The 18,616-nt window shown below is 44.5% G+C and overlaps 1 protein-coding gene across 2 annotated transcripts in view; it reads right to left on the bottom strand.

Annotated features, from left to right (window-relative positions):
- The window catches only part of LOC126281171 (heat shock protein Hsp-12.2), a 99,423-nt gene that overhangs the window by 13,359 nt on the left and 67,448 nt on the right, over positions 1–18,616 (bottom strand). For both annotated transcript variants that reach the window (XM_049979852.1, XM_049979853.1), the window contains one exon: positions 16,421–16,589. In XM_049979852.1, the coding sequence (XP_049835809.1) occupies positions 16,421–16,589 (169 nt within the window). The remainder of the gene's footprint in view (positions 1–16,420; positions 16,590–18,616) is intronic.

The raw sequence follows: 18,616 nt of genomic DNA, 5'->3' as shown, positions 1-18,616 counted from the left end.
ATCCTCGTTATAAACACAAGATTAATAAAAAAGTAATAAGGTCGGAAATTCGCTTACAGTGATAATGATCGACAGTTAAAGATTCGTTTGCAAAGAGAATTCACGAACTGCTTTACACAGTGTTATGCCTCGCTGTTTTCTAGTTCAACGACGTGAAAAATTTTGCAGCTTCTTTTATATTTCACTATAGTATTATTTTGCCAAGGGTGGCTCATAAATGCAATTCTCTCCGTAGCTGACTGTGGCCGACGCGATGATCGCGCGAATTACGTAAAATTTATAGAAAATTGAAAATTTTTCATGAAAAATCATAATTTCCAATAGGTCTCAACCTAAATGGATGAAACTTAGAAAAAGTCGTGCAGTTCTCAAAACAGATGCAGAGGTACCCATTTTTCTCTTAGTTAACATGACAGGAGAATGTACATCTAAACCATACTCCGTAAGTTACCTAACGGTGTGTGGCGGAGCCTACTACCACCAACTGATCTCCTTCCCAAACTCCCCCCCCCCCCCGCCCCCCTACCATTCCCTCTTACACTCGCGGATGCCGCGAGGGAAGAATGATTGTCGTAAACCTGTGCATTAGCTCTAATTTCTCGGATTTTCTCGTCGTGGCCTCCCTGACTATTCCCGGAAATTGCTTTCTTGAAATTTCTGTAGTAAGCCTGTCCGCGATGTACAACGTATCTCTTGTAACATCTGCGACTGTAATTTGTTGAGCATCTCTGTACGGTTCTCGCCCCAACAAAACGATCCCGTGACGAAACGTGCCCCCCTTCCCTGAGTCTCTTCTATCAGTCCTAACCGGTAAGGATCTCAAATTGATGAACAGTACTCAAGAATCCGTCGAACTTGCGACTTGCAATTCCTTGGAGGAAGAGTCACATTTCCTTAAGATCCTTCCTATAGATCTCAGTCTGGCATCTCCCTACTGTTTGTTTTATATGGTCATTCCTCTTAAGGTCACTCGGATAGATACCGCTAGATATTATCCCGCAATTTCTTATCAATAGTGCAGTTGTGCAATAGTGTATTTCTTTTCCAATGTATGCGCAATATGTTACATTTATTTACGTTCAGGGTCAGTTGCCACAGTGTCCATCGGCCATCAATTCCCTGCAGATCATTCTGGACGTCTTCTGGCACTGCTACCTACTTTTCGCGAAAAGTTGCTTTCTAGCACCAATTTGTCTAATGTCCGGTTTTAGCTTCCTAATAGCCTTTGGAAGTTTACATTATGGATAGCGATTCTGAGTCCTGGCAACAGCATTTCACACTGTTTTATGGCTTTTTTCCTAATAACTAATTTTTTTAAGTATTTCGCAATTGCGTCGTCCCAGTTACACTCCTGGCAGAGGTAGTTTCAGAGTACAAAAAAAGTTCATTCGAGATGAATGATATGAAGTTTTCTCAATGTTTGAACACGTCGATTGATCCACTCCGCATCGCCATTTCTACCATGCAGGTTCGGGCACGCTACTTTTGAGTGACAGCAAACGTATCGCCATGGTTATATCCTCAATCTGCCGCTGTTGCTGTGAGGGAGGTCATGTGTGTCGAAGAAAGGAAATGTTAATTTAGCTTTTATTTTGACGTTTTGCGCCAGGAACCGGCGCAATCGCGCAACGGAGAACAGATAGAAGCATATAAGCAATCACATTAATATCAGTTGCCTCGAAACTTAACAACTCCGAAAACATAGCATATCTCATCCCGTAATTATCATTCTTTCCTTGAAATGTTCACTCATTTCTAGTATTTTCGTGATGAACTACAATTAACTGCGTATGAATAAATTGATATCGGACGTAAAATCTTGTTTTCTAATAATCACAATAGTTTGTACAATGAATTTTCACTCTGCAACGGAGTATGCACTGATTTAAAACTTCTTGGCAGATTAAAAATGTGTACTCGACCGACGAGCGAACCTGGGATCTTTGCCTTTCGCCGGTGACTGCCCTATCGGCTGAGCTATCCAAACACGTCTCACTACCCGACCTCGCAGGTTTTTTTTCCGCGGGTACCTCATCTATACCTTCCAAAGTTCACAGAAATGTCCCGCGTACCTTGTAGGTCTAGTACTTCCTGAAAAAAAAATGAATTTCGTAATTGTGTTCTAGGTCACAGAATTCGGTGATGTTTGTTATTGATGAAATATAACAAAAATGAAGCAATAAATGCGAAACCAAAAACCACATAAGCAGCAAGGACTGTAATACAGTGTATCGTTGCTGATTTTATTGCCAGTTTTTCTTATTTTTGAAATTTTATTTCTGTATTTGTGTCTTAAATGGCTCTCTGGCAACGAGAGAGATTTGAGCTGAATAAGAAATTGAGTATAGGAAGAAATGAGGAGTGATGAGATGTATATTAATTGTTTTCTTGCTTTCGTGAAACGCCAGTTAAATTAGTTGTTGACAGGTCTAGAATTTTTCAGTGGCGACCCACACGCTATATGCTGGCCTGTGAGAACGCCACCGGTTCGCCACGCTTCAGCGGTTGTGTCCATCCGTTTACTCAGCTGATTCACAGAGCATGCTGACCCCAGGGCGACCCTGTCTGCAGGAGGCAGGAGAGATCGTGCGAACTACGGCCTTCCTACGTGATACCTCACAATATGAACAGCAGAAAGACTTTTCGAACGCATGGCCTCTCAAGTAGAGCCATCATTGAATGGAATCACTATAAGTAGTCGTTTTTGTCAAGTCACATATTACTGACTTTTTTTTCGGACATTGTCATGTGGAAAAAGTAACGATGTCACTTTTCTCAGTTCTACAGAACCAACAAACTATCAGCTCCCAAAATACACCACAGAGGAGCGAGTGATGTCTTCACGTTGTTGTTACGTTATGGTTTTAAAACTGAGCATTAGGCACGCGGGCTGCTGCTTCTACGTGCTTAATAGCACGTTTACGCTCAACATATCGGACGCAGAAATAATGTGTAGTCGCCTCTTGCCTCGTCAATATGTTGCGTCTCTTCCGTCCACGACTGCCCCACAGTAGCCAGCGAACCACTTCACCTGAACATGTTTCGAACCACACCACATCCGCATCCACTGGAATCTCGTACACAAGTTACTTTAGATATCCCTATATGAAATAATCAAGGGGATTCAGATCAGGTGACCTCGCAGGCCATGGAATAGGACCTCCCCTTCCAATACAGCGATCACGAAATACTTCCTAGTAATTACTCTTGTCCATCTCGTTTTGTTGCACGAAATAAAGAATGAAAATGAAAATAAATAGCATAGTACGTGTAAACTTGTACGCATGTCAGCTGTAAATAAGCTGGAAAATAGTAATGCTAGACAAAGCGGTAGAGAAGTTTACTCCATTATCTCCCACCCCAGGTTCCATACCTAAAATTGTTCGGTGGAGCATTCTCCACGTCCTGTTGCATTTTTGCACGCTCTTACGGAAACACCCAGTATGTTAACTATCGGTCGTTGTGTGATGGCACTAGTTTTTCATGTGTGTGTGTGTGTGTGTGTGTGTGTGTGTGTGTGTGTGTGTGTGGTTCAAAAATGGCTCTGAACACTATGGGACTCAACATCTTAGGTCATAAGTCCCCTAGAACTTAGAACTACTTAAACCTAAGTAACCTAAGGACATCACACACACCCATGCCCGAGGCAGGATTCGAACTTGCGACCGTAGCAGCCCCGCGGTTCCGGACTGCAACGCCAGAACCGCACGGCCACCGCGGCCGGCGTGTGTGTGTGTGTGTGTGTGTGTGTGTGCGTGTGTGTGTGTGTGTGTGTGTGTGTGTGTGTGTGTGTGTGTGTTGCCGTATCGTGGTTTGCTATCGGCGCGGCCCCACCTATCAAGGGTTTAAATTTCCTTTAACAGCGCTTTCTCGGGGCATTTGTGTCTTAAAAATTACAGGACGTTCTCTTGTGGAAACATCGGCGGTTGCCGGAAATGTCATCCGGTTGCATTCCCGTAAGTTGTTTGAAATACACTGAAGCACGAAAGAAACTGGTATAGGCATACTTATTCAAATACAGAGATATGTAAACAGGCAGAATACGCAGCTGCGGTCGTCAGCGGCCATATAAGACAATGAGTGTCTGGCGCAGTTGTTATATCGGTTACTGCTAGTGCAATGGCAGGTTATCAAGATTTAAGCGAGTTTGAACGTGGTGTTACAGTTGGCGCACGAGTGATAGGACACAGCATTTCCGAAACAGCGACTAAGTGGCGATTTTTCCGAATCATCATTTCACGAGTGTACCGTGAGTATCAGGAATCTGGTAAAACATCAAATCTCCGACATCGCTGCGGCCGGAAAAAGATCCTGCAAGAACGGGACCAACGACGACTGAAGAGAATCGTTCAACATGACAGAAATGCAACCCTTCCACAAATTGCCGCAGATTTCAATGCTGGGCCCTCAAAGAGTGCCTGCGTGCGAAACATTCAATCAAAAATCATCGATATGGGCTTTCGGAGCCGAAAGCCCATTCGTGGACCCCTAATGATTGCACGACGCAAAGGCTTTACACTTTACCTCGACTCGTAACACCGACACTGAACTGCTGATGACTGGAAACATGTTGCCTGGTCGGACGAGTCTACTTTCAAATTGTATCGAGCAGATGGACGGGTACGGGTATGGAGACAACCTCATGAATCCATGGACCCTGCGTGTCAGCAGGGGACTGTTCAAGCTGTTTGAGGCCCTGGTGTGGGCCAAGTGCAGTTGGAGTGATATGGAAACCCATATATGTCTAGATACGACTGTGACAGGTGACATATACGTAAGCATCCCTTCTGACCACCTGCACCTATTCTTGTCTATTGTGCATTCTGACGGACTTGGACAATTCCAGCAGGACAATGCGACAACCTACACGTTCAAAACTGCTACAGAGTGGCTCCAGGAACACTCTTCTGAGTGTAAAAACTTCCGCTGGCCACCAAACTCCCTAGACACGAAGACATGAACATTATTGAGCATATCTGGGATACCTTGCAACGTGCTCTTCAGAGGAGATTTCCACCTCCTCGTACTCTTACGGATTTACGGGCAGCCCTGCAGGATTCAAGGAGTTAATTTCCTCCAGCGCTACTTCAGGCATTAGTCGAGCGTATGCCGCGTCGTGTTGCGGCACTTCTGCGTGGACGCGGTATTAGGCAGGTGTACCAATTTTTTTGGCTCTGCAGTGTGTTATGCGCCGGAGAGACTCATGTGACAGGTTAAAACGTTTCGAGCCATTGGCCCACGGTATTCTTCCAGGTGCCCCACTTACTTCATGTATCTGATTTAATTGTGCGTTTTCATTTTCAGCAGGAAACCCAGTGCACAGTATCAACTAGAAATTTTGGAAATTTATGGTAAGGACAATGGGACCAAACTGCTGAGGTCATTGGTCCCCAGGCTTTCGCACTTTTCTTTTCACTAGCTGCTTATTTTTTATGACCCACCGTCTAATTTCTTATGCTGGGTCGTATTTTGCCACTTAGCCGCTGTGACTGGGTCCGGGGTCCGTAGTGACTGAAAGTGACACCACCCCGTCCCCAGTCACACCGCTGCCCGTGTCCCGCCACGTGGAGGCGGGCTCTATTTGTTTGCATCCATTTGATATCTTTTTTGTGCAGCATTAGAAAAACTTATAACTAATACAAAATCAAGCGAGATGTTAATAAACAAAACGAAATTAAATACTTAGAAAGAAGGAAGCAAGAGAATTGAATAGAGAAGAGATATGTATAATATTGCCCGTCACCTGGCTGTGGGGCGGCGCCCCGGTCTTGGAATGACCTTCAAGACTCTGGCCATCACTCACCATGCTTTTAACATCTACCATCCTAAAAACTAACTTAACTAGAAGAGACTGGGGTACGTTAAAGCTAGAAACTAAGACTAAGACCTCTGTGTCCAGCCCGCTAAACTTTTTACTATATACAATAGCCGGCCGGATTGGCCGTGCGGTTCTAGGCGCTACAATCTGGAACCGAGCGACCGCTACGATCGCAGGTTCGAATCCTGCCTCGGACATGGATGTGTGTGATGTCCTTAGGTTAGTTAGGTTTAAGTAGTTCTAAGTTCTTGGGGATTGATGACCTCAGAAGTTAAGTCGCATAGTGCTCAGAGCCATTTCAACCATTTTTGATATACAATAGAGAGGTAACTGATTTTGTGCTTGGCTAAAAGTTGCTAATGAAAGGGTACTTGTGGTAAAAATAATAAAGGTAATGACGCTAGCGGTTTGTGTTGAGCCTACAAGTTTCCTAGTAGAGTACATCAGGTGCGAACACCTCCCCAAGCAGCCTTTGCGGTTCCTAAGTGAGAACGTATACACAGTTTAGTGCCGGAGAATGCGGCTTCTCTGATCGATTGCTTAGCAACAATACGGGGGTCGTTTATGAGCTGGCACACAGCGCTAGATGCGCTAAAAACCTTTTACGCATGCGCGGAGCGAGCTCTGTCGACTAATCACAGCTCTCGCTGGCACGTATGCGGCCCCAGGCATCATTAAATGTTAAACTTGCCTATGTCAGTGCACTACCTGTTTCATAAGTCTATTTTTGACCTGTTTATTACTTCTAACATGGATCGGTGGCTAAAGTCAGGATCTTTGAAGAACGCCGCAGTTTCTACATCGCCTTCACAATAAGGGAAGTTTCCAGTTGAAATGAATGAGGAGGAACGACGACCAAAGGAAGAATTTACATACATTTGAACATTTTTCTTCGGATTTCACGAAAAACCACACACACACACACACACACACACACACACACACACACACGCACACGACTGTTAGGAAATATGCATGCTCCTTACACAACAGTAGCCAAATAGTGGAAATGAACAGACCATAAGCAACAGCTTGTCAACAGCGAACAGTTTGGACGTGACGTTAATTGCTCTTGTAGGAAGAAAGCTCCATCGTGTGAAATGTCAATTACCAAGTAATTTTAATCAGGCTGTAGTCTGACAAACTGCCTATTGGCTTCTGTCTCGGGTTCTTCGGCCGACGTTCATCTAATGAGTTTTCTGACGTTTCGCCAGCACGACTGGCTGGAATTGTCAAAGCTTCACCCTCCATTGCCGGAGCTTTGACAATGCCAGCCACTCGTGCTGGCGAAACGTCAGAAAAATCATTAGATGACGTCGGCCGAAGAACCCGAGACAGAAGCCAATAGGCAGTTTGTCAACAAGTGGCCACGAAAGCCTTAACAATTTTGTAGGCTATATTCTGTTGAACAAAGAGAGTAAATCCACTAGTAAGTGTCTGGATGCAGTGGGAATTCAAATAGGATCCTTAATTTCAAGTTGTTTTCATTCATCTCTAAATAAACCAAAGACTATTGATACTTCGGGGGGGGGGGGGGGGGGGGCATTGGGAATATGGCACCTGCATTAAGAAGCTTTCAGTTCCCATGGGTTTCACTCTGAAATTTGAAGTTACTGTGCTCTTGACTGACTAGGGGTCCGCCATGGATTTTCGACTGAAGAAGGGGTCCGCCAGCTGAAAAGGTTGGGAAGCCCTGCTCTAGTCGAGAGCGCACGATGTCGAAAACGAGCTGGGCCCGCGTGTAGATCGGTGGCGAGCGCTGACCCGAGCCGGCGGTCGGCGGCCGGTGTCTCGCCTTTTATGGGCAGACAGGCAGGCAGGCCCGAGTCTAGCTAGGCGCGCCCACTCCCGCTCCTCACCCCGTGGGGCCCCTGCTGCGCCGCGGCCCAAGTGCCGAAGGCCGCGCCGTCCACACGCCAGGTGAGGCGTCGACGCCTGATGTACGGCCGGAGGTGCAAATAAGGGCCCCGCTGCCGCTTGCTGCATGCACGCATAACTACTCTACTGCCCATTAAAATTGCTACACCACGAAGATGACGTGCTACAGAAATTTAACTGACAGCAAGAAGATGCAAATGATTAGCTTTTCAGAGCACTCACACAAGGGTGGCGCCGGTGGCGACACCTACAAGGTGCTGACATGAGGAAAGTTTCCAACCTATTTCTCATAAGCAAACAGCAGTTGAACGGCGTTGGCTGGTGTGATGCCTCGTGTAAGGAGGAGAAATGCGTACCATCACGTTTCCGACTTTGACAAAAATCAGATTGTAGCCTATCGCGATTGCGGTTTATCGTATCGCGACATTACCTGTCGCGTTGGTCGAGATCCAATGACTGTTAGCAGAACATGGTGGGTTCAGGAGGTAAATACGGAACGCCGTGCTGGATCTCAACGGCCTCGTATCACTAGCAGTCGAGATGACAGACATCCTTCATGGCTGTAACGGATCGTGCAGCCACGTCTCGACTCCTGACTCAACAGAGGGCACGTTTGAAGGCAACAACCATCTGCTCGAACAGTTCGACGACGTTTGCAGCTGCAAAGACTATCAGCTTGGAGACCGTGGCTGCGGTTACCCTTGACGCTGCATCACAGGCAGGAGCGCCGGCGATGGTGTACTCAACGACGGACCTGGGTGCACGAATGCCAAAACGTCGTTTTTTTCGGATGAATCCAGGTTCTGTTGACAGCATGATGATGGCCACACCCGTGTTTGGCGACATCGCAGTGAACGCACATGGGAAGCGTGTATTCGTCATCGCCATACTGCCGTGATGGTATGGGATTGCCATTGGTTACACGTCTCGGTCACCTCTTGTTCGCATGGACGGCACTTTCAACAGTGGCCGTTACATTTCAGAAGTGTTGCGACCCGTGGCGCTACCCTTCATTCAATCCCTGCGAAACCCTACATTTCAGCAGGATAATGCACGACCGCATGTTGCAGATCCTGTATGGGCCTTTCTGGATACGGAAAATGTTCGATTGCTGCCCTGGCCACCACATTCTCCATATCTCTCTCCAATTGAAAACGTTTGGTCAATGGTGGCCAAGCATCTGGCTCGTAATAACACGCCTGTCACTACTCTTGATGAACTGTGGTATCGTGTTGAAGCTGCATGGGCAGCTGTACCGGTACACGCCATCCAATCTCTGTTTGACTGAATGCCCAGGCGTATCGAGGCCGTTATTATGGCCAGAGGTGGATTTCTGGACACTGATTTCTCAGGATCTATGCACCCAAATTGCGAGAAAATGTAATCACATGTCAGTTCTAGTATTTTATATTTGTCCAATGAATACCCATTTATCATCTCTATTTCTGCATGGTGTACCAATTTTAATGGCGAGTAGTGTAGATTTCAGCAGAAAACGTAATTCTCGTTAGTACGTAAACACCTAGTCGCGAATTAACAGGTTTAGAAATGCATTTAGTCTGCTGAGCGGAGGAGCGAGTGAGCTCGGGCGTATCCTCGTGACGTACGCGCCGCAGCCTGTCTTTCTCGTGGGCCTCGGCGTGTGATCAACGTGCCTGTAACGGCAAATGGGACTGGTCCTGCAATGCGGGACAGTTGCAGGAACGGGAAAAGGACTGTATGTATCGATCAGCGAGTAGTTACGGTGCACTGTGGTGCTGTTCTTCGATTGCTACGTGGCCCGGAGACACGGAGACAACGTCTGGATGACTTCACACAGGGAAGAATCGTAGAAAAACTGGAAGAAGGAAGAAGTATGACGAATGCAGCTCAGGGGTTTGATATTGTTCATAGCGTTGTTTCACGTGCATGGGAAGCGTTCCGACCGAGAGGCACTACTAACCGAAAGAGAGGGGGTTGTCGACTACGGTCACCTACAGCAGTAGATGACCGCTACATTGTGCAACAGACAGGAAAGGACCCACTTCAAACAGTGGGTGCAATTGCAACCACATTTAACAGGGCAGCAAGGCACGCAATTTCACATTCCACAGTGGCACAACGACTGCATGGGGGTGGTCTCTCTGCCCGACGATCAGTACATTGTGTTCTGTTGACGCCCGTCTGCGACGGTCCGAAGAGAACTGGTTGAGGACCAACGAGGAGTGCAGTCCCGTGCTCTTCTCGGATGACAGCAGATACAATCTGAGTTGTGACTCTGGATGTACCCTCATATGGCGAGAGGTGGGAACGCGTAAAGCACACCGGAACATTGTCGAAAATAATCGCTCTGGTGGTCCAAGTGTTACACTTCTTCAGAGGAGAGCGGTTGCCTTTACGCCGTAAGCAACGTGTAGTATGGCTGTGCCTCTCACTTTAGTTTGTTAACGTATTTTTTGCGGCTATCGGTCTCTAGTTCGGTGGCGTAAGCTAACAAACACCATATCCAGCTGTTTTTAGTGTCCAGTGGAATTCAGTGTAACTATTGTCTCTGAATAAAAAAGTGTCATTTTTGCTCGTATCATTGGATATTTTTTTCACTTACCGCCTGTATTGCTTTTATATATACCGCGTGTCCTTCCTAGGATATGTTAGGCGCGTAGTTTTTGTTTATTTTTGTTTTGTTTCAGCAGATATTTGCAATTTCGTTTTTCCAGTCTAGCTGGAGTCAGCCCACAAACACAGCTCATCTTTCATGCCACCAGTTTGTTTCCCCTTACAAACAAAATGATTTTTAAATCGGATTTTAGGAGCCCACTCGATAGAGCGGTCGCAAATTATTCTAGTGAGATATCCGTTTTATCGATATGTATTAACAGGGACAGTAAAATGCAAAGAATAAACAGTACTGCAGCAGCTATTCGCGCTCGCACTGACCGCTGCCGCTATGCAGGTGCGCTACTCGGTAGCTTCTGGAGCGCTGGTTAGTCTTCCTGTTTCACTTTCCCTAATAATGCGTACCAGATAGGACTGATAGTGGAAACAGAGAAGATCCAAAGAAGAGCGGCACGTTTCGTTACACGTTCATTTAATAGGCGCAAAATCGTCGTGGAGATGCTCAGCCACCTACAGTGGCAGACGCTGAAAGGGAGGCACTCTGAACCACGGTGTTGTTCGCTGTTAAAATTCAGAGAGCGTACATTACAGAGGTGTCAAGCAATATAATACGAACATTTTTAGACATATTGGGCGTAACAGCGATCACAATGAACAGTAAATGTAAATGTCGTGTAGCTAGTGACTCCCGTCGGGTAGACCGTTCGCCGAGTGCAAATATTTCTATTTGACGACACTTCGGCGACTAGGGCGTCGAGGGGGATGAAATGATGATGATTATTACAACACAACACCCAGTCCCGGAGCGGAGAAAATCTCCGACCCAGCCAGGAATCGAACCCGGGCCCTTAGGATTGATATTCTGTCGCGCTTGCCATTCAGCTACCAGAGGCGGACATAATGAACAGTAATAAAATATTAAATAGAACATTCTTGATCGCAAAAAACCACTTTTATTCATAAGATGTGACCGATTTCGATCCGATGTGGATCATCTTCGCCCCATACTCTAAAATTAAGCTACCTCCTATATACAGTATTTTAGTTCCAATGCAGGAAACTTTGTAATTAAATGAAAACCGGTGACTACACAGCACTCCGTACGTATTATGAAAGGGTCTATATCGCTCTAAATGCTGGACAATGGTTGAATATGTTTTCTACAGTGTATAACACGGCATGCAAGGTTAACGCTCAACGCTGAACGCCTACTTGCAACCAACGCAAATATGAACATCATATGAGGCCGAATCGAATGCAGTACGACAGCGGCGTAGCATCTGTGATCGCTATCAGTAAATTGTCCTCGTCGTTAGGTAACCAGCAGCGTACTACAGCCCATCTTTGGTGTACGCCAAGTCCTTCAGAGGACAGTAACTAACGTAACTGATCCCACTGGCTGGTCAATTATACTTCTTTTGTGTTACATTATGTAAAATTATAAATGTATAACATATAAATGGCTGTCTTGATATAACTTACGATAGTAGGCAGCGTAGTATTAAGGTTAATATTACGCTATCTGGCATATTTTGCATACGTTATAACCTGTTGGCTGAGGATGAAGTAAGGAGACAGGCAAGGGGCGAGGCACCTGCTATTTAATTCTATGATGCCGCCACATAGTCAGCAGCTGACGTCAGTGGGTGGTATGCATCGTTCCTGTTCCGTGCCGTAGTCTCCACACATCATCAGTGGATGTAACATCGCATAATTTATTTTTAACTTAGTGTTTATCATATTGCATGTTTCCCTCTATTTTGCTGTACTCTGAATTAAAGAGTATTGTCCGATGATGATCCACATCTGGTCGAAACCGGTCGCCACTTACGAAGAAAAGTGCTTTTTTGCGATCTAGACTGCTCTGTATAATATTTTATTACGACGTACTACTACCTCCTACGTAAACTTATATCTCGCCAAAGATCATAAAGGTAAAATGAAAGAGATTCGAGCTCACGCGGTGGCTCATCGATAACCGTTCTTCCCACGGTCCATTCGCGACTGGAACAGGAAAGAAGGGAAGTAAGAGTGATAAACGAAGTACCCTCCGTTATGCATAGTAAAGTTACTTGCGGGGTTCAGATGCCGGCTTAGATTATAATTATGTGCTGGACCTCAATTCGAAACTGAAGCTTTTCCGCTCTCGGGTAATACTCATACCAAATGAACTATTCAGGAACGGCTCAAGATTCGCCTTTACAGCTTCAATTTTGGAAGTATCTCCCCCTACGGAACGGTGATGACGCACTGGACTGACAATCGGGAGAACAGAGGTTAAAATCCTCGTCCAGCCATCCCAGCTGCGACTTGACGAGCGAGTTGAAGCCTCCATTTCTTGCTGAATTTTCAGAGCACCAACAGCTGTGTCTGGCACTACGGGGCCGATCCTCCAAACGACCCGCGGGTGCTATCTTCGTCATTGTTCTCTTCACAACGTCGCTTGTCACTGGACCTTTATCCGTTCGAATACCCTTCTGTATCACGACTGGTCGCTGAGCTAAACGGGCTGTATCCTCAGATGGGAAACGAGCACGGTTTGGTGTTTTTCGCCTATACGTTTCTCCATGCTTGGCACGCTCCAGTTGCCCCACATTTTCCATCCACGAGAGCGCACACGCACTCACGTACTCTCTTTCTCTCTCTCTCTCTCTCTCTCTCTCACACACACACACACACACACACACACACACACACACTCACTCACTGACAATGCACTGATAGAAATCTGCGCACGCGAGTGCTAAGGGGCGCTTCGCCGTGCATATTCATGAGGCGTGAGTGAATGTGCCTTCGCGAACACTCCGCTTCCCTCAGCGCAGCTGCCGCCGACCGCCGGCAAGCAGATACTACATGCGGTAACGGGCTCCTCCTTTTTAACAGCGTGTCGCCTCTACGAAAATCGCCGAACGGCAACTGCAACGTGTTGCACGCCGAAGCTGCAACAGCACTGCTCTCGTTGTGTTCTTCATTCCGGAGACTGGTTTCGTGAAGCTCACCGTGCAAATATATCCTGTACAAGCCTCTCCACTTCCGAATAACTATTTCAGTCTACATCTTCCAGAGAAAAAATGCCCCTACTGGAACACAAAAAAGCGAATATGCTTCTGTTTACTAAAAGACTGCGTGAAAGGTGGGGTACTAGTTGCCTCATTCACACCTTAAAATGTTTTCAAATAATTTTGGCATGTGAACTTATTAACGTTTTTTTAACATCCAACTCTCACTCTCACAAACTCCCATAACTGTAACTCTCTCATACCCACTAGTCCATCGCCACGTCACTTTATAGACTACATTTTCGCCTCACACAGGATTTATCATGTACAAATAAGGTAAATATAAACCACTGTACCTCCGAAACTGATACAGATATTAAGAAAATTTTCTAGGCTGTTCGAGATCGGGATCTTAGGAAAATATTGAGAAAATTACAGCCATTTACTGCGCATGGCCGTCTTGGAATCTGTGGCGTGGTTTCCTCAGGAGCTACCCATGAACTAAAAGGTTCCTCCATAAGTTCGCTAAGATGTACCATAGACAGCATCTGATGAAAAAGGAACGACTCGATTTGCTGCATTTTCTTAAACTGGAGGAATATCGTAATATTCACACTTCGCCCCCATACTGTAGGACAGTTACGTTAAGACGATCTGTACCATCGGTTCCTAACCAAAGGGATATCCAAAACACTTGGGCTTACCTTTCTACAGTCTGGAACCGCGCGACAGCTGCGGTCGCAGGTTCGAATCCTGCCTCGGGGATGGATGTGTATGATGTCCTTAGGTTAGTTAGGTTTAAGTAGTTCTAAGTTTTAGGGTACTTATGACCTCAGCAGTTGAGCACCATAGTGCTCAGAGCCATTTGAACCATTTTTTTTCACCTTTCTACACCAACAGAAGATGAGGCATTTGCCCCGGGAAAATACTGTTTTAATGCGCGGCGGTTTTGGAATGTATTTGGTAGAACATGCTGGCGCATGCGTACTTATATCTTCAGAGCTTATATTAGTCGGCAGCGTGACAGTCGAAACGACAATGGGAATGACGCATTTGATAGTGGCCAGATTTTCGCTGCCCTGCATGGGACACACTGTCTCCAAGTTCGTACAGGAAACTGGGCTTAATACATCCAACTGTGTCACGGGGGATGCACAGTGAGTACGATTTGTGTAAAAACTACGAGCCAAACCGTGAATAGGACATTCACAAAAGCTACAACCCTCTTGGAAGATATCCTGCGCAGATGTGGACGAAACGTTCGGTTTCTCCAAGAAACTCTTTCGACTATGGCATAATAGCGCAGGGTATTTTAATAGAAAGTCCTAACTGTGGATGTCAAACGATGTATGTAACGCACTCCTGAATATTTACATTCAGCTTACTCGCTAAGATCGGCTCTGTTGTAAGTATATTTACGTATGCCCAGGGCCCGTTCGAGGACATTTTTCCGCACAAGCCTCTTGCTCCGCTTGTCTCTCCACTTTTCCCTCGTACACTTTCACCAGTGTTATATTTCGCTACCAATTATGGTATGCGCAGTATACGAATCTTGCACTTGGTCGCCACACTCAGCCTGACACCCAAAGCAGTTGCTACTAATTCTGATACGTCCTGTACAGATATATTATAGCTGCCACGCCTCTGAAGGCGTTCCAAGCGGCGCCTTGTGTCGTTTGAGCATAAGGCCGGTCCTCGCTATGCCCTACGTAATAATTTCGTATAAAATTGCGATGAACTAGGAGAACGACAACCGAACGACGGCAATGAGAATTTGAAGTAAACATGATTCTGCAAAAACTGACATAACCTCTTTGGAGATAAAATCCACGATCTCTAGTTTTAAAACAGTTTTTTAATCGTACTTGAACCAATTTTTTTTTTAAATTACTGGTTTCAGTCAATATGAACCATCCTCAGATCTGATTGTGTTGGTTAAAAGAGTAAATTACCCAACCATCAGCAAAATTTACGTGGTACGTCATACTATAAAATGATTTAATGAATGTAATAAAATTTTTATTATATGGCATAGCACGTTTATTCTGCTGATAGTTGGAAGAGTTACTCTTGTAACCGATACAATCTGACCTGAGGATTTTCCAGTTGAACCGAAACCGGTCATAAAAGAAAATAGGTGCAATCTGTTTTAAAGATGCATTTTTTTAAAGGTTGTATATGCCTTGCAGGACTCTAAAAATAATCAAAACAGGAAAGTTGCACAGAATTCCACACTGACCATTCGGCAGTCACTGTTAGTTTGTTTCATTTCGAGCACTCGCAAAATGTATTAGTAACGAAAGGTATTTATCAAACGTTCTTTTTTTTCTAATGCTGTTTAGAATATAAACACAGAGATTCGCTACTAATATTCTGTAAATGGCTGGAAATTGTAATCTGGCTGAATACTGGCAAACGTGTGTATTGCCATTTTCGTCAGAATCACTCATCCACCGAACACTACCTTCCCGATCTTCCTCTCCTTGGTCTCCTTAAGACACCTTCTCCTAGTAAAAGTTGGCGGTTTGGTCTTAACAGTGCACCAAATAGAAAGCTTCTTCTGATATACAACTGTACCATCTTCGAATGTATTTCGGCCAAGAGTATCTCCGTCTTTCCAAAGACCATTCACATTGCATCTTTACTTTAAGTTATAATAACAGATATCTCTCACGCCCTCATAACATGTCCTACGCATTGTATCTTGCTTAGTTTCACAGTATTATGTAACAGTTCTTGTTTCTTTTTCCTCCGATGAATGTCTTTTACTTTTGCCATTTTTAATATCAAAGATATAGGCAACAGACGACGATACAAATACATTTCAAAGGGCTCAATTCGTTTTTCAGCTCTTGGGCCAAGGTACGTGAAGGGGAACAGAGAATGTATAGCATCGAATCATTCCGGCTCTCAATAGTAAACTGAGGGTTGACCTCACAAAGAATTGTCTTACGTCGAGAATTGTTTTCTGGCGTGTTCAGTTATGGATTCTATATCTTGCTTGAAATAGCATTTTTGTTTCAATATTGGCTTCCCAAATCGTTGAAGAATGTGTGTGTGTGTGTGGGGGGGGGGGGGGGGGGGGTAGGAGGGTGGTTGTTTACTTTAGAGGTCTCCGTTAGGTACTTACCAGCAGTTTGTTGTCTACCGTCTTGACAACGATCTCCTCCGGCTGGTATTGGCTAACATCGAAGCGCAGCTTGAGAACTTTGCTCTGGCCTTCATCCTGGATCAGGGGCGAGTTGAAGCCGTCCAGCCACGTGCGCGGGGAAGATGCGACGTCCGTTGAGGATGTCGTGCTGCAAAATGGAACCACTATGAGCCACATGCACCACATTAAACTAATCTGAAATGTAAATTTTCTGCTGCTAATACACATTACGATTATGATTATTGCAATATATGATATCACTCATCACATGATTAATCACATTTTGGAAAAAAACGACGGCAGTACTTAGTCATGAAGATGTTGGCAGGTTTGGTGTCCGTTAGCGTTCAGATTTTCAAAGACTAGACATTCTCAGATCTCAGGTGTTATTCGAAAGCGTCTGTTGTTTTGTATTTTCAACTAACATTATAACGTCAAGTAACGCTGGATGATAAGGAAATGTAGGCATATTGGGCAATCTCAATGCTACAACACGTACTTTTCAGAGCAAGCTTGCCAACATCTGCAGAGAAAGAGAAAAAAGTAGTTGTGTCTCTATTCCATAAATGACTGTCAACAATCATCTTGTGAAAGCTGTAGTTCTTCTCATTTCCGTGGTTGCTAAGGAAAATTGGAGAGGAATTCCGTCTTATGTATGACAACGTGTAGTAATTTTGTTTTCACCTAGACATGTTTCAGCACTTTTTGTACTGTCTTCAGTGGGTTTACTTATTTTCTTCCTCTCGTGAAGCTATTGGTTGTTTATGCTGATTGCTTTAAATCTACTACCCAGTCTACAGCTTGCCAACGTTTTTGAAATTGTGACATTTTTTCCCTTGTTTGTCAATACACATGCATTTTGTAAGATTTGTTTCCCAAGCCCAAAGGTGTTGTAACATGTTTGGCTAAAAACACACTACGGTGACTTGCATAAGGCTATAGACTGACCAGGCTGCAGAGGGATAAAACTGGGACACTTGTGTTTGTACTTTATACCTAACCTCATTACTACATTAACGTTTAGCTTCTTGTCAGTTATCGTGATGTTTTCAAATCGATAATAGGCATATGACGATGTACCAGCTGAAAACTCATAGCAAGAATGTATCTTCATTTTGTGAATAGGAAAGGAAAATGTATGCACATTACACATAAATAAAATTATTTTCTTCAGAAATAAAAAAGGCTGATACATCCTTTTTTATTGTAATAGCCTGGATATATTTTCTGCGATTTTCAGTCACGGACCAGGTACTGAGGTACAATTTTTTCATCCTAAAAACAGTGTAATATTACTAAGAAGTAATCAGATACAAATTATAGATTTGGAACTAAAATTTAAGATTTCAGACTTTTAGAACAAGAATGCATTCATCACAAAAAATACAATAAACGCTACTAACACATGCCGCATCGCTCGCGTTCTTCACAAAATTAACTTGCATATGGGTGCAGTACCGTTATGAGAAATGGTATAAGTTAACTGGTGCTCATTTATACCTCCTTTGGTTTTGGTTTTACACCTCGCGTGGGCCATAAAGCGGAACGTCGGCAAGTTAGAGACAGGGCTAGATAATACCTGCTTTTCTTCTCAACGTATCTCTTACTCTTTCTTTAAACATAAGACGAATTAAACCAAATGCGCCGCGCGGGATTAGCCGGGCGGTCTCAGGCGCTGCGGTCAGGGACTGCGCGGCTTGTCCCGGCGGAGGTTCGAGTCCTCCCTCGGGCATGGGTGTGTGTGTGCTTGTCCTTAGGATAATTTAGGTTAAGTAGTGTGTAAGCTTAGGGACTGATGACCTTAGCAGTTAAGTCCCATAAGATTTCACACACATTTGAACATTTTGAAACCAAATGCGGTGAAAATATATGTTTCTATAACGTTTTGCTTCTATGAAACTTGTTTTCCAAAAATATTTATTTAAATGGAAAGTGTTATTGAACGCATTTTGTTTCTGGATTATAAACCGGGACAATTACGTGTCCCGAATGATTTTCTCAGGACACTAGGACATTTATATGAAAACCGAGACTGTCCTGGCGAAACCGGAACGTCTGGTCAGAATTCCTCTCCAGTAACTATCAGTATTAACACACGCATCACATAACTTTGTTCTGCTTAGAAACTTTGTATTTTTTTTAATAATCACTGGGTACTGCAACTTAAGGAATTTT

This window comes from Schistocerca gregaria, chromosome 7, assembly GCF_023897955.1.
Source record: "Schistocerca gregaria isolate iqSchGreg1 chromosome 7, iqSchGreg1.2, whole genome shotgun sequence".
NCBI classification, from domain to species: domain Eukaryota; kingdom Metazoa; phylum Arthropoda; class Insecta; order Orthoptera; family Acrididae; genus Schistocerca; species Schistocerca gregaria.
Note: the sequence above shows the minus strand (reverse complement) of the source record. Positions and strands in the feature narration are given on the sequence as shown.